This window comes from Chiroxiphia lanceolata, chromosome 21, assembly GCF_009829145.1.
Source record: "Chiroxiphia lanceolata isolate bChiLan1 chromosome 21, bChiLan1.pri, whole genome shotgun sequence".
Taxonomy (NCBI): domain Eukaryota; kingdom Metazoa; phylum Chordata; class Aves; order Passeriformes; family Pipridae; genus Chiroxiphia; species Chiroxiphia lanceolata.
In genome coordinates, this window is record NC_045657.1 from 655001 (window position 1) to 670000 (window position 15000).

The following is a 15000-nucleotide window of genomic DNA, read 5'->3' on the forward strand; positions in this document are numbered from 1 at the left end:
CTGATTCTCTTATTGCCAAACCAGTTGGACACCTGCAGTGGAGAGAGGTGGGAAGGGTGAGGGACATGAAGCGCTTGGCTTGGAAAAGCAGGATGTTTTTGAGATGTCATGTTTGGACCAGCAAACGTGTGCCCCAGACCCCAACCTGTATCTGCTCAGCACTAACCCAGGATCAGTTAAACACCACCATGGATGTGAGCAACAGCTGGCTCCACTGCTCTGTTGGCAAACTGAGGCACAATGGGTGACTCTGACAACACGTATCCTGGAGCTTGCCACTGAGCACCATTGTCTCCTACTACCATGGGCCATTTGTCAACAAAACTGTTGCAAGACCCCGAAAGCTGCTCATGGAGGACCAAGGTCTGGTTCAGTGAGGGCAAGCAGGCAGTGAGAGCAATTGTTCTTTATTTTTGGGCTGGAACAACCTTGGCAGCCCACTCACAGAATCGTGTTTGGTTGGCTGAAAATGAAAGGGATCATATAAATCAATAATGGCTGAAAAGTCACTTTGTCATGTCCCTTTGAAGATGCTGTACTGAAGCCAAGCTGGCTCCCAGGGCACCGGCTATTAACCCACGCAGGGGTCACGGCTGGAGCCGCTCAGGAAAGTTCGTACAATCTTGCTCAGGGGCTTTGTTTAACTTCAGCTGCTGTAACAGAGCACCTAAATAACCAACGCAGTTTGGAACACGGACAACAGCCATCATGGCAGAGACACAAAACAACTGCAACAATCCAGCAGTAAAGGGGAAGGGACCAGTAACAGCCCCACAATTATCACCCAGCTGCAGGGCATGGCAGGGGCTGAGGTCCTGTCCCAGTGCCCAGTACAGGACCCTGCTGAGGCAGGAGGCAAATCCTTCTGTATTTGATGCAGCGCAGCTTTTGTTTAACCACAATTAATGGAAAGCCTCTAGCTTTTGCTGGTAGCACAGAAGGCACCTTATACATCCTGCTCCCCAGATAATACTCCACTGTATTCTATATATTGCACTTAATATCACCTTGTCAGTCACAGAAGCAATAATACATTAATGAAACCCAGCAAATAATTATTGTGTACAATCAGATTATGCTTTATTAACAGTATCATAATTGAGGAATCTCTGCACATCAACCGTATTGTCCACGGATGTGCGCAAGACCCCTCTGTTTATGCACGCCCCTGGACCAATCAAACAACAGCCATCACTAATAAAGGTTTATTTAATTCTCACAGTAAAATTTTAATATCACCAGCAGCCTGGGGAAGCCTCAATGCGTGGATTTGCTTGACATCAGATCGTTTTCATTCTGCTAGTCCCAATACTTCTTAATCTTTAATATCAAGGCAATTAAAATTAATGGCCACTCATCCAGAGCCACTGTGGGCAGTGTTTCCTTGACATCAATTGTTTGATGGGATTACCTAGAGGTTAAACTAACAAGCAAGGTTTAATTGGAAGCAATGAGAGGAGCAGCGCTCGTATGTTATGTTTAACCCGCACACCACAGCCACAGGAATATCCACAAATGTTCAACTCCTCCTGAGCAAAGCACACCCTGTCCTGCAGCAGAGCACAGCATGGGGGATGCTGGAGGAGCCACAGCTCCTGGGGGCAGCTGCAGTCACCACCCCACTCCCTCTGCCCAAGGACTCTCCATGCTCCCAGGACACAGGTCAGTGCAGGGCCCTGGCCTGGGGACACGCAGGGCTGTGGCCGCACCGGGCGTGTGGGGCTGACACGGGCAGCTGGACCTGGCCAGGAGGGCTGGGGCACTGCTCCCGTGGGCTGTGCCAGGCAGGATTTAGGATCCCTGCCCAACTGGAGCACACCTTGCCCTGCTCCTGCCACTGGCACCCCAGGGATGACCAGGATGCAGCTGCTGGACCCCCGTCAGCCCCAGGACCCGGCTCCTCACCCGGCCCTACACTCACCCTAAACATGGAAGTCCTCTCCATCACAAGCTGCCTCACAACACATTTTTCATTAAAACAAAGTATCTCTTCACATAAAAAAACAATGAACATCTTTCTCCTCCTGATCATTGAAGGCCAATTAATTAATTGGGCTTAATTGTATATTACATTTCAAACAATACTGTTGCACTTATTTATCATGTTAATTGCAATGTTAAATAAAAAGACAATAAATTATTACTGAAATCATCAAGATGCCTAATGTGGGATTTGGGATGGGGCAGGCCTGCCTTGTGTCTCCACAGTGGCTGATTTCCTGGGATACATTCTGCAAAGATGCAGCTGACACAAGATCATCGCTGTTGGAATTAGGGAACTACAGATTCATGGATCACAGAAATCTTTCCATTGTGTTTCCATGTTTGTAGCACACAGTTTACGTTCCACACCTAAAAAACGGCACAAACCAGAAAATGCTGAAAATCAGTGTAGCACAGTTATGGTCCATGATCTAAACCCAAGAATTTTTACCTCTAGAACTATTTCATTATGCTGCAGCTTTTTTTCCCTTGCTTCCCACATGAAGTCCAGGGGTAAGAGCCCCTCCATCCATGGCTCTCCCTGTCAACCTGCTCACAGAAACAGACTCAGAAGCAGCAGGGACCAGAGGGGTGCTGGAAACCAGCTCCTGCATCCTTTCTTTGAAAGAATGTTAAAAATATTCCCTTGTCAACCACATCCTTCTTTTGTTTGAAGCAGTGAAAGATGTTATTGCTGTACTCCACTGCCACGCTCTCAGCACTGGCTGTGCCCTCTCTCCAGTCCCTGTGATGGACTGATGGTCGTTCATGACACCCTGAAAGAGGCTCATCTGCAAAAGTAAAAAACATCACCCTCGCAGCCATGGTAGGGGAGAGCAGATGACACAGCTTATCTCCCTCCAACATGTGCTGATGGGGTAGCTCTAAATTACAGCAAACAATGTTCACTGCTAAGGACACTTTTTCCCCCAGAATTACCTTTTCCATATTCTTAAAAATGAAACTGTGTGAGGTGTTCATCTGAACAGTTTGCCTTTATGCTTTTCTTAAAAAACCTTCTTTACATATTATTTTAAACACCAATATCAAAACTGAAACCACTGATCTCCCATCTGCAACGAAATGGTTCTGGGAGACAATTTTCTTTGCAGCTCAGTAAAGTGCCATGGCAGCAAGATTTCCAGTAACTGACTTAATCTGGGGGGAGGATGACCCAAAACACTCACTAATTAAGTGTCTGAGGGAGAAAATGTTCTGCCCCCAGCACTTACAAGGCACTGACAGTACAAGAGAAAAACACCCAGGATCATCACTAGGAGAGGCTATGGAGGAGCCTGGTTCAGCCAGGGAAGGGACAAAGTCTCTTCATCAAAGCTGAGCCACCAGCCCGAGGAGTTTGGGAAGCCACCCATTAACATTATTTTTTTCTTCCAGCTCTTTGCTCCTTCAGGGCATTTGCAGCATGGGAGGTAAACGGGGCACAGTGCCAGACACAGCAAGGTCCAAGGGGTGCTTGGTCAAGGCTGGAAAGACACACACTTAGAGATTTTCCAGGAAAGGCCTGAGGAAGGTGTAGCTCAGTCACTCACTTGGATGCCATTGCTTGTCCCCTGCGAGGCTGCTCCTGCCAGGGTTTCAATGACTGCTCAATTCCCTGAGTCCTGGACTGCATCTTCCCACTTCTGCTGCCAGCCACCAGGCTGCTCGACAGTGCCTGCTCACAGCTTTTCCGCTACATGGCCTCAAAAATAGATACCCTTTTCAGTACAAGGAAAGACAACTCCAGCCCAGTTTGACCTAGAAAATACCAACTAAACCTGCAGTACCCCCATGAGGCCTTTGGAAGTGCCTTTGGAAATCAAAGATTTGGATATCCACGGTATTCATGTTCTCTAGCTTTGACAGCAGATCCATCAGGAACTCAAGCAACCAGCTGATCACAGGCACTCCCTCTCTCTCACAAATGCTCCTCTCCCATTAGATGATACATGGCCCCATTTCCAGGCTTTCCCATATCATCCTGAGGTTTCCCAAGCCATTTTTAACACCTTGCCAGAGTGAAGCTCTAGCCCTTGCCAAGGCCCCAGCCCAGTGTCCCTGGTGCCCTTGCTCCAGGCTGGCGATGTCACCCAGCAAGGCTGAGGATGCTGGACACGGCGCACGGAGCACGCAGTGCAGCTCCTCCCATCACTCACTCAGGCTTCCTAATGGATTCAAGAAACAACTAATTCATGCCTGTATCAAATATTAAAGAGACAAACCTACATTCCTGTCACAGGCTCTCTGCCGTGTTGTTGGACCATCTGCCTGCCTCTTACTTCATTCTACAGCATATACATTAAATCTTATCAAACAACCAATTAAGAAAGAAATCAGATCTATTAGCACTAGAAGCAATCAGTTATGGCATCTCAAATGTTCCATCTCATTTCCTATAGTCACTTCAGCCTTATCTAGATCTGTTTTTTTATCTGTCCACTCGGTGGGATCACTAACCCCTTCCCTGCCGGGTCCAACTCACTGCTGGGTGTGCAGGGAACAGCTCCTCAGCAGGTCTGGTGGGCTCTTTCCCATGTCATCTCCCACAGTTACATTTTACCAAAGCTGAAGAACTTTTGGTTCCTTCAAGTTGGTGTTGATGGTGTGGCCTCTCCTAACTACACAGCAGGCTGCCTCAGATCACATGGAAGATTTCTGGACAACACTTACTGAAGGAATTGCCACAAATCATCTCTTGCCAAGGACTGAAACCAGCAGCAAAACATAGGGCTGCAGCCCACGGTGTCCTGGCACTCGTGCTCTCGTGCTGTTTGGCTGGTTCCAGGCATCCCCAGCAGCCACAGGGATGCCTGAGGGTGTGGGAGAGCAGCCCAGCAGCCACCACAGCTGCCCTGCACCTGCCAGGGCTGCACTGACCTGTGTGATGCTAACAGTGATGAAGGAGCAGTGTGGGAGGGAACAAGTTGCATGCTGAATTTCCCTCAAAAAATTCCTGCCCATCACCACAGCCATTTGTAAATGGACTGGGAGAAACTGTCCCCATCTCCATCCTGTACCTTCCCCTGGCACCAGGCACTTCCCACCCTGCTTGGAGAGTGGTATGTGCTGTGTGCCAAGGAACAGGCAAGGAGAGAGCAAGGCACACACACGTGTCCTGAGGCAGTTCTGCCAATGTTGGTACTGTGGGTGCATCCAAAGTCAAGTAATTCCAAATCTGGGAGAGCTGGGCAGCCTTTCATTTGAAAGACTTCAATAAAGTGCCTGAATTTTTCATGCATTCAATGGAGAGCTATAAAGTAAATCTCAACTCAGGTCTTAATTATAAAGCTAAAGGTTGCATTGCTAATAATGCCAATACTGCAGCCTGTGATCATTAATAGTTAACATATGTGCCGCAGGCACCGCTCCTCTCAAGGACCTGAAATATTGATAAGGGAGCTGAGGGAGCAGGGAGGAGCCAGCACACAGGCCCTCACAACAGGAAGGGGGTGGCTGGAAAACTTGGAAACTATCAAGGCACTTCTCAAGTTCAGCCTTCCCCAAGCTGCATGAGCCATATTTGTGTGGGAGTAATTGGGGTTTCTATCATACAGGCCACAAGAAATGCAGAGTGTTTTGCTTTTGAAGCTGCCTGGTGAGGGAAGGCTCCATGGTGTCACTGGCCTAAGCACCACTGCAAGACATCAGTCCAAGCTCTGTGTGTACTCTGGCCCACACAGAAAGCAGCTGCAGCCAATGATGGTGCTCCTGACTGGGGAGATGCTGGTTTTCTTGCACTAACTTCACAGGAACAGCTGTTACATGTGGTAAAAAGAGCAAATCTGCCTAATGCAGTTTTGCTACACAGAAGCCACTCTTCAGTGTAGCAAGAGGCTGAATTTCTGGCTGGCTTAGAAAAACAACTTTGAGCAATCAAAGAAATTCTGATCTATAAAGACAGATTTTACATTTGTCAGTAAACTGCCTTCCCCTGAAACCATGGTCAGCTGTAACAAATTCAGAGCAGAGCCAGGCTCAGCCAGGAACCTCACTGCTGCACAGAGAGAAAGCTAATGTGAAGTAGGGTGCTGACCTTGTTGCCTTTTTATTTTTATCTTCCTCTCTGTACACACACCTTTGTACCCCAGCAGAGCCCCAGCCACCGTGGCACAGTGGCTGAGGAGCTCAGCCACGTCCATCACCCTGCAAACCTCATCACAGGCAACATGCAAATCTGAAGGGATGACAGAGGTACTTTGGGCAGGACCTGCTCTGTACTGCTTGCCTCCACTGGAACCACCTCCCAGAGCCTGGAGAGAGGTGGCAGCATTGCAAGAGGAGCTGGGAGGTTGACACACTGTGGGGTGCAGGAGGCCAGGACCTGCTCCCCTCGCTGCTCACCTGCGATACCGTGATGCTGCATTTCTTTGCCAGCTCTTCTTTGGCTTCTTCACTGGGGTAGGGGTTACTGAGGTGGGAGTAAAAATACTCATTCAAGATTTCTGTGGCTTGTTTACTGAAGTTACGCCTTTTCCGTCTGAAACGAGAAAAGAAAACCCACAGTTGTTCCTCCAGGTGCCAGCGGGTCCCTGTCAGGGTTGGATGGGGGGCAGTGGTCCTCGTTTCTCATGCCTGGGGTGCAGCACACAGAAACACAGCAGAGCTGTCCCAGCACCCACCTTCAGCCACCCCAACACCATGGGAGGGAGCACAGGCTGCAATGGCATGTCCTGCACCCAGCTCTGTGGGTCTGGACTCTGCCTCTGGCTTCACACCTCTGACTCTCCCAGAGTTCATCCCATAAGGGCACAGGCCACATTCATGTGTTGTGGCAGCAGAGGTGAGGCAGATGCTGAGCCGGCAGCCTGCCTGCAGCTCCTCCACACCCAGGTATGCAGCCCAGCCCAAAGCTCCTGGCTGCTGAGCCCCTCTGTGCCAGCAGCAGCCTGACAGACCTCCTTCCCCTCCTTCCCTTCAGCACAGGTCAGCTGAGGCTCCTGCACAGCTCCCTGGGGTGAGCACAGTGGAACAGGACAGGGCGGCTGTGCTGCCATGTCCTCACGTAGCCCTCCCTGAGCTAATTGGCTTTCGACACCAAGTGGATTTCAGGGCTTTGTGAGGGAGACCCATCTGTGCCCTGTCCTGCCGAGGGCTGTGTGGGGCCTGGGCTCTGGCCCCACGTGGGACAGGCACCAAGGTGTGCCACCTGGTCAGAACAGGGAGCCTTGCAGAGCACACTGGCACGTGTTCCAGCTGCCGGGAGCCACCCGCCAGTGACACGGTGGCAGCCGGCACGGGTTACAGTGCAGCGCCTGCACAGCTGCAGCACCATCCCTCCATGCTGATGGCTGCTCTCCTTTTAGCAGAACATCCTCTGGAAAGCTCCAGTTAAACATTTCCTTGGAGCTCCTTCCCCCAGGGCTGTTGCAATCACTGCCGGCGCCCCAGGCCAGCCGGCAGCCGAGCGCAATCCCCAGCGCGCTCTTGCAGAGTATCACGATGCTGCTAACTGCACTGTATCCTGGAGCAGGCAGGCTCCCTCCCTAGAGCTATGTTTATCTCATTACTGTGCTTCCGCTCATTTTGCCTTATTTACCTTTCTCCTTTTTAAAGAAATCACTTTAAAATGTGCATCTGCAGGCTCTACCTTCGCGTTCCTGGAGCTCTCCACAGACATCTCCTCCAACTGCCTGCAATTACCCTGATTTCCCACACCTGCCAGTGACCTCCTTGTTAATAACATTATTTTGCTCTTGTTTAGCTCCTCACAGCTTTCAGGTGTGAAGCGTGAGCTGCTGGAGGGGGGAGGCTCCACATGGCGCCTGCTGCTCCTCCCAGTTCCACCCGGCTCTGCTCCTGCTCTGCCCAGCTCTGCCCGGCTCTGCCCAGCTGCCAGGGCCCTGCTCTGCCGACAGGAGGCCTATGAAGGGAATGGGGCTGGGGATCAATATCCCACCTCGGCCTCCAAACAAATCTGACTGTCCTATAAACCCCCCTCCTAATCCCCGTGTGTAGAGCAAGCAGCCCACCTGGCTGTGGGGACTGGCTCCAAGCTCTGGCAGCAATGTGGGTGTCCGAGGGAGGGAAAACAAGGCCAGTCTTTGCACTAAAATATGTAGAAAAGACCCCACTGTTTCTGAAACCTCTGTGCAGGCTTCTCTGCTTTCACAGCAGCTCTAGGTGAAGGACAAGGGCCCTGGGCTTTGCTGGGACAGAGCAGCCTCTCCCACTCATCCCTGCACCACCAGGCTCTCCTGGGCTGCCCAGAAATTATCTCTTCCCCCCCGAAAGAGGCGGGGACAATTGCCTCTGCCTTACCTGGCATCGAGGAACCTTGATCTTAAAATCATTACTGCTTCACAAGTGCTTTGTTTGAGCTGCATCTGGATGGAGCTGAATTTTCGATGAATGATGCCCACCATCCTTTCAATCTCCTTGGGAGAAATGGGACGTGTCCGGCTCTGTTCTCTGAGGAGGTTCATCACATGTGTGGTAAATTCATTACATGCCTGTGGAGGAAGAAGAGACTCAGACATGGGTTTGTGCTGTCCCACAAGGACACAAGCTCTGACCCAGCTGTTGTGGGAAAGGCAGCACTGGGAACTGAGGGACACGTGTGCAGCCCTGTCCCTCCGCACGCATGCGGCCACGGGAGCAGATCCCACACACCCTGTCCAGGAGACACGGGGCCATCCTGGAGCAGCCATGGGAGCCAAGTGACCGTGGCACTGCTCCTTCCTGCCATGCTCATCCTTTTCCACATCCCCACGTCCCAGTGGAGAGGAGCGGTTGGATCGGCGCCTGTACGAGCTGCGAGCAGGAGCAGGATCTGAGGGGAGGTGTGAGCACAACTCAGAGCCAGGCGGGCGAAGCCTGGGCAGGGCAGCCCTGAGCCTCATGCCCTCGCAGCACTGAGGAACCCAAGACCTTTCTGAGGCACTGTGTGTCCCCTCAGCGGGTGGGTTTCAGTGACACTGTGCCCAGCCTGGCTCACACCAGGCGGCCAAGGCACTGAGAGAGGGAAGGCACAAGGAGCCCTTGATTATCACTCCCAGACTATGGCACGTTGATATGAACTTGGCCAGGCTGCACTAGCAGCAGGAACCCCTCGGTACGAGCCTCCACACGACCAAGTGGCTGTCACACTGCCATCCTGCCTTCTCTCTAAAGCCAGGCTGCAAAACACCTACATAATGTGTCTGAAAACCACATTTTCAAGGATTCTCCCACATTTCAATAGATTATGTGAGGGAAAGAGTTAAAAGTGAAAAGTTTATGCATCTAAAAACTCATAATTTCCTATAACATTTGCTGAACGTCTCACAACTTATTAAGTGAAGCCATCTATGAATGCAAATGCTGATTAGCAATTTGGCAATAGCCCAACATTTGCAGAATTCACATAGCTTTTCTTTAAACCAGTAGTTCATACATGATTAATTAGAACATCTCATTTATGTAGTGTGCACTTTAGCTCATTACTCTAAGTAAAATTCGTTAAGTATTTACATTTAGATAATTAAAATCTGGGTACACCCTTAAGAAAGATGCATACACTTCAGGCAAAGTGATTTTTTTTTTTCTTTACACTACTGAAAGTAAATTACAGGCTAATTTACATCCTTGCAGCACTTGTTGGAGGCAGCATTTGGTAAGGCTGGGCAAGCCCTGGTGCAGAGCCCTTCGCCTGCCACCACCGAGGTCACGGTGCCGCGGCTGCTCGTGGCCTCTCGGCACCAGCGTGGCTGCCACGGCTCATCCTGCATCATCCACCACTCCTGGACTGCTCAAGGCTCCCTGAGCTCCAGATGAAGGAGTTCAACATGTCTCATCTCACTTCCCATCTGTATATTCTCTTAATCAAGGTACAACCTGAGCATGCAAAAGCTCAGGTCCAGCCCTCTGACCACAGCAGCAGCATCAGCTTTGGCTCACGTGAGAAACGATGCACGGGGGGAAGGGGACACAGGCACCAAAATGCAGCAGCTCTCCCTGAGATCAGACAGCAGTTCTGACTGTCCCAAAACACAGCTGAACCCAAGACTTTGGCACTGGATGGACATTCTGGGCACGCAGCTTGCCACATGCCCCCTTTTTAGATCTGGGGAATTCAATTTTAAAGTAAAATGGCAATTGTTGCATTAGAAATATTTTCAGCTATGTCTTTTCTATAAGAGATATAGTATCAAAAACTGGACATTTCAAAGCAAAAGTGAGTTTCTTGCTTTCAAGAAGTAAAAACCTTTCCTTGATTTTATTTGACTTGCCTGATGAGACTTGGTTTGGCTATAACTGCTTGGAGAGCCTGGGTTTAATTCATCTCCACCTGCACCTCCCCTCTGCAGAGCTGTCTCATGCAGCACGGTGGGGGAAGCTCAAAAGACTCTGATGCTTTGTCTTGTTTCTCTTGTTTATTTATAGCGTCCAAGCTACTTGATCCCTTTTCCAGGACTATTTTTCAGGCCTCTGCTTGGTGCCCGAGACATTATTAATAATGTCAGGTTATAAGTGATGGCCTTGTTAACCTGCTCAGAAACCTTGTAGGAGCAGGGATGCTCCTGCTGCCTCAGTGCTTCATCACGACGGCACAGATGAGCACAGGAAAAAGAGAGGAAATGGCCCAAAACAGTATTTAGGGGCAGGGTGGCATCCAGTGCTCTGTGGGGCTGGTGGTGGCTTCTGAGCTGCCACACTTCACCCCAATTTGGGGTGAGTTCAGGAGACATCTGTGAACTCAGGAAGTGGGTTCCTAGCTGCTCCGGGAGGCCTGGGACCCTTACAGTACTTTTGCCTACAGCAAAAAATGTATTTCAGTGTAATTACAGCAGATAGCTTTCAATATGTCATCTCTGTTATAGGAGCTGTAAATTATGGAAGGCGCTGCCTGTGCGCGGCCATTTCTCGCGGCACCCGGTGAGGGAGCGCTGGGCGATGGCGTGACACACTTTCCATTTCTCTTCCCCTTTTTTTTTTTTCCTTTCCTGAGTGCATTCCCCTAACTGGCAACAAATATCAGGATCAAACTCAGCCTGGAAAGCGTCCCCAGGAAGGCGCTCCGGTTCCTGCTGCCGTGGGATGGCGGCAGTGCCGGGCAGGGATGGCGGGAGCTGCTCCACACGCGGGCGGGTCCCGGCGTGGGCTCCCCGGTGCTCCCGCTGCAGGAGGGCACCCGCCTCCAGAACCTGCGGTGCCCGAGGCTGAGATGCCAAGCCCTGGCTGCTTCTCGGGCACTGTGGTGAGACAAACCAGCAGGAGACAGTTTGCTGCCAGGCTGGGGAAATTATCATATTTCTGTCGAGCAGACGTGGCTGGGTGTCAGGATCCGTGGGGAAGCGTGCATGTCTCAGAGCAGCTCCACCCCTCTCTCCTGCTCCAGCAGCACTTGAGCATCCTCCAAAGTTTCCTGTGGTGTGGACGGATGGCTGTGACATTTCAGCTGAAATCTTTGTAAATGGAGCTACAGGGCAAAAAATGCTCCTGCTTCCACCACATCATTAAACTTATTAGAGTCCAAGGATGTTTGCCAGGAACCAGCTGCAAGCACCAACCTGCCACTGCTCTGGCCCAGATCTGCTTCCATCCTGTGTCTCCGTGGCTGTATGAGACACGCTGCTGCTGCATGGGGCTTGTTAATCCGACAGCCATCCCCATCCCAGCACTGTGCCTGCACCCGGCAGGGCACGGAGAGCCCGGGGATCCCCACAGGACAGCTGGGGCCTTTGGGGGTCAGGGGAGAACAGGAGATTTGCACAAACACCCCAACAGGTATATGCTCAGTTATTTGTTCACCACTTGAACAACACAGTGAAAGAGGTAGCACAGATGAGGCAGTGCCACTGGCACCCAAGCCACACTGTGCTGCTGGCACCTGGCAGCACAGGGCAAATGTTCCTGGTGCCAATAGCGTGGCAAATGTGGCAGGTCACCAGGTTCCAGTGGTGAAGGCAAACCCACGGGTCTCTGTAGTATGCTCTTCACTCCAAACAAAGACACCGAGTGCCAGCATCTGCCTGAACCAGGATTACCCTAGTTCCTGTCCCAAAGCCTGGTCCAGGAGCTCTGCTGGTGCCTGGACTCTACTGGTGCCCACTCCCTCTCAATCTGCTCCAGCCAACCTGCCGTGTCCCAGTCGCAGGCCAGAGCCTCCCACCGCCTGCTCTGGGAGCCCGTGGGCTGAGATGGCCAGTGCAGCCTGTGCTCCCCAACTCACCAGACCCAGCTGTGCAACACCTCATTACAGGGAAGAGGGTGGCACCAAGAGATGGACACCTCTCCTCTCTGCTGCTCTGGGCGAAGGGGAGAAACACGGCCTTGGGTGTTGCCTTTGTGCAGTTACAGACAACAGAAAACACTCGGGCATGCAAGACGCATCCTGGCCTCAGCCAGTGGCTCCTTGGAGCCCGACGGACCCCCACCATGGCTCTTTACAGGCACAGGGGTGGGGAAGGGGAGGAAGGGACGTGGTCCAGAGCGGGCAGCAGCGGGCACTTGCAAGCAGAGGAGAGCAGTGGCAGGTACACGAACAACTGAGAGACTGATGTCTGACCTGTTCATATTTCTCCAGCTCTGTGTGATAGATTTGTCTGATCTGGGTCAATTTGGCTCTGTAATCTGAGTGTTCAATAGAGTTATCTGAAGACCCTCCAGAGGCTGCTGCGGCTGCAGCTGCTGCCGCCGATCCCCCACCTTTCTCCGGACCTGAGACTCCTTCTGCCAGAAGCATATTGTCTAGTCTCATTAGCTGAGGATCGGGAGGGTCTTCCTCCTGGGCTCCTCGGATGCTCAAACCTTAGGCAGAAAAGAGAGAACAAGAGAAAACACAGTCAGTATTTCTGCATCTGCCCGGCCGCTGCCCGCTCGCTGCACGCCTGCGAGGAGCCCTCTGCAGCGCCCGCCGTGCCTGGGGCCACGGGCACCAGCCCTGCCCTGGCCTTACCTCCAGCACCCCATGGGCACCAGATCTGCCCTGGACCTGCCTCTGGCATGGCCCCAGCAACCCAACTGGCCTCCCCTCCACAGTTGGTCCCGTGAAGCACAGCCTGGTCAGTGCCACGGGGGGACGGCAGTGCCGTGGGACCTTCTCCACTCCCACACAGAGCAGAACCATCTTTGAGAGGTCTTCAAAGGACCTTGCAGCATTTTAAACACCTCGTTGTAAGCACCAGAGAGGTGTTCACATGAGGACAGGGACATTTGCCTTCCAAGACCCAGCTAAGCCCGCATAGGGCTGGCACTACCCTGTTTGTTATATCACTTTGGTGCAAGGCTGTGTGGTAAAAGTACATTATTTATTAGAAAATAATTGATTTGCTTCTCATTTCCTTCCAAATGGATATGAGCACCACGTTATTCTTAGGGAAAGCTGTCCCACTGGACTCCATCGCTCCCATGAGGCCCAAGCATTGGTTTAAAATGCCTGGGGAAAAGCTGCCACTTGCTCCTCAGCTACAGGAGGCTGCAGGGGGAAAGTAAGAAGACGCTGTGGCTCCCACCAGCACAAATCCCATGGATGCAGCCACTTCCATGTGTGCCCATGGTTTCTGGCTCCACATAGGTGGAGGGAAATGATGAAGACAGAGCTGGGAGCATCCCCTCAGGGGAGTGGCTATGGAGGCTCCAGATCCTCCCCAGTGCCTGCTCACAGATTAGGGCTGCACAAGAAGGAATTCAGGTTGCCCTTGGCTGTGCAGGGATTGAGATGCTGTCACGGTGCCAGGATACTGTGTGTTTAAATCTCCAGTGCTCTCGCACTGTATTGTCGGGAACAACATTTTAAATCTAATTTTTGTTTTAAATCACAGATTTCCAACGTGCTGCTCAGTCAGCACCTTCTCTGCACCCTATAGATCAGGGCTGACAATTTGTGAGTGAGTCAAGTCAGGCCGGCACGGTGCCAGCTGGTGCCAACAGCACCAAAAAGGAAGTTTAAAAATAATTACAGTCGTACAAACCCACCAGAGCTGGTGTGGCTTCTTGAATCAACATTTCCATCAGAGGTGTAAGGCACCATGTGCCTCCCAGCCCAGTTAACCTCTTTAGCTCTGTTTCAGAGCAGGTACTTGTGCTGTGGCCATGGCAGGTCCTGGTACTGCCACTGGCACTGCACAGGTTCATGCAGGTGCCTGCACTGGTCCCGCTCCTGGCAGTGCTGTGGGCTCCAAGTGGGCTCTGAGCAGGCTGTGCCAGATGTGCCAGCACCACACAGCTGCCAGGCATGGAGCTGGGCACCAGCAGTGTGCTCCCTGCACTCTGGGAACAGCACAGGGATTCCACCCTCGCTGTCCCAAACCCCATGTGCAGTAGGAGGTGACCTCCCTCACTGGCACACCTGCAAGAAAGCACAGCATTAATTTTGCCCTAAAATACACATTTTAAATCTGTCACCTTCATTTAAAACTATAATTCCATATAATTTCATGGGAATAATAAAACGTCTCGTCATCTCTTTAAATTATTTCTGTTGCCTGCTCAGATGTCCACAGGCAAGGGCTGATGACACCACACATTGTCCTGGCATGCCCTTGGGCTGGCACAAGCATGTTGGGAACAACTCCTAGCATGGCTCAGGGCACCTGTGCTATGGCCAGGGAGGGTGATGCTGCACTCAGGGGTCCCTGCAGCAGGACAGGGGGTGGTCCCTGGCCAAGGGAGCCCTGTGGCCTCCCCAGACCATCCTATCCCTCACCCCCTCATTCCCTAGGACCCATTTCCCCAGCTCTTGCAGATCCCCTGGCCTGCAGTGCCATAACACAGGGGTGATTTCCTTGGTGAGCTGTTCTGCTTTTAGTCTCACTCCTCCTCTGCTCTGCTGCCAGGAGGTTCAACAGTGTCCTGGTTTTAATCCACGCCAGCTCCCTTTTCCTTCTCATCAATGATTTCTACTGTTGTTTCTTCTTTTAGCTTCTGGACTCTTTCTCAGTCCGTGTTTCCTGTGCTCTATTCCAGCTGCTTTTACTCAGCTGCATTTCCGCTAAGGAACTCATCCCCTTCCCACTATCCCATCATAGTCCCACTCTGCTCCCAGATGCAGATGCCCAGCCAAAACCTGCAACAAAATAATTTGGTAAAATTGCTGTG

The 15000-nt window shown here is 51.6% G+C and overlaps 1 protein-coding gene across 7 annotated transcripts in view; it reads right to left on the reverse strand.

The window, feature by feature from the left end:
- The window catches only part of PBX3 (PBX homeobox 3), a 104503-nt gene that overhangs the window by 6790 nt on the left and 82713 nt on the right, over nucleotides 1-15000 (reverse strand). For all 7 annotated transcript variants that reach the window (XM_032708175.1, XM_032708173.1, XM_032708171.1 and 4 more), the window contains 4 exons: nucleotides 12470-12711; nucleotides 8242-8432; nucleotides 6325-6460; nucleotides 1-32 (listed from right to left, as the gene is read on the reverse strand). The exon at nucleotides 1-32 is cut by the window's left edge and continues 134 nt beyond it. In XM_032708175.1, the coding sequence (XP_032564066.1) occupies nucleotides 1-32; nucleotides 6325-6460; nucleotides 8242-8432; nucleotides 12470-12711 (601 nt within the window). The remainder of the gene's footprint in view (nucleotides 33-6324; nucleotides 6461-8241; nucleotides 8433-12469; nucleotides 12712-15000) is intronic.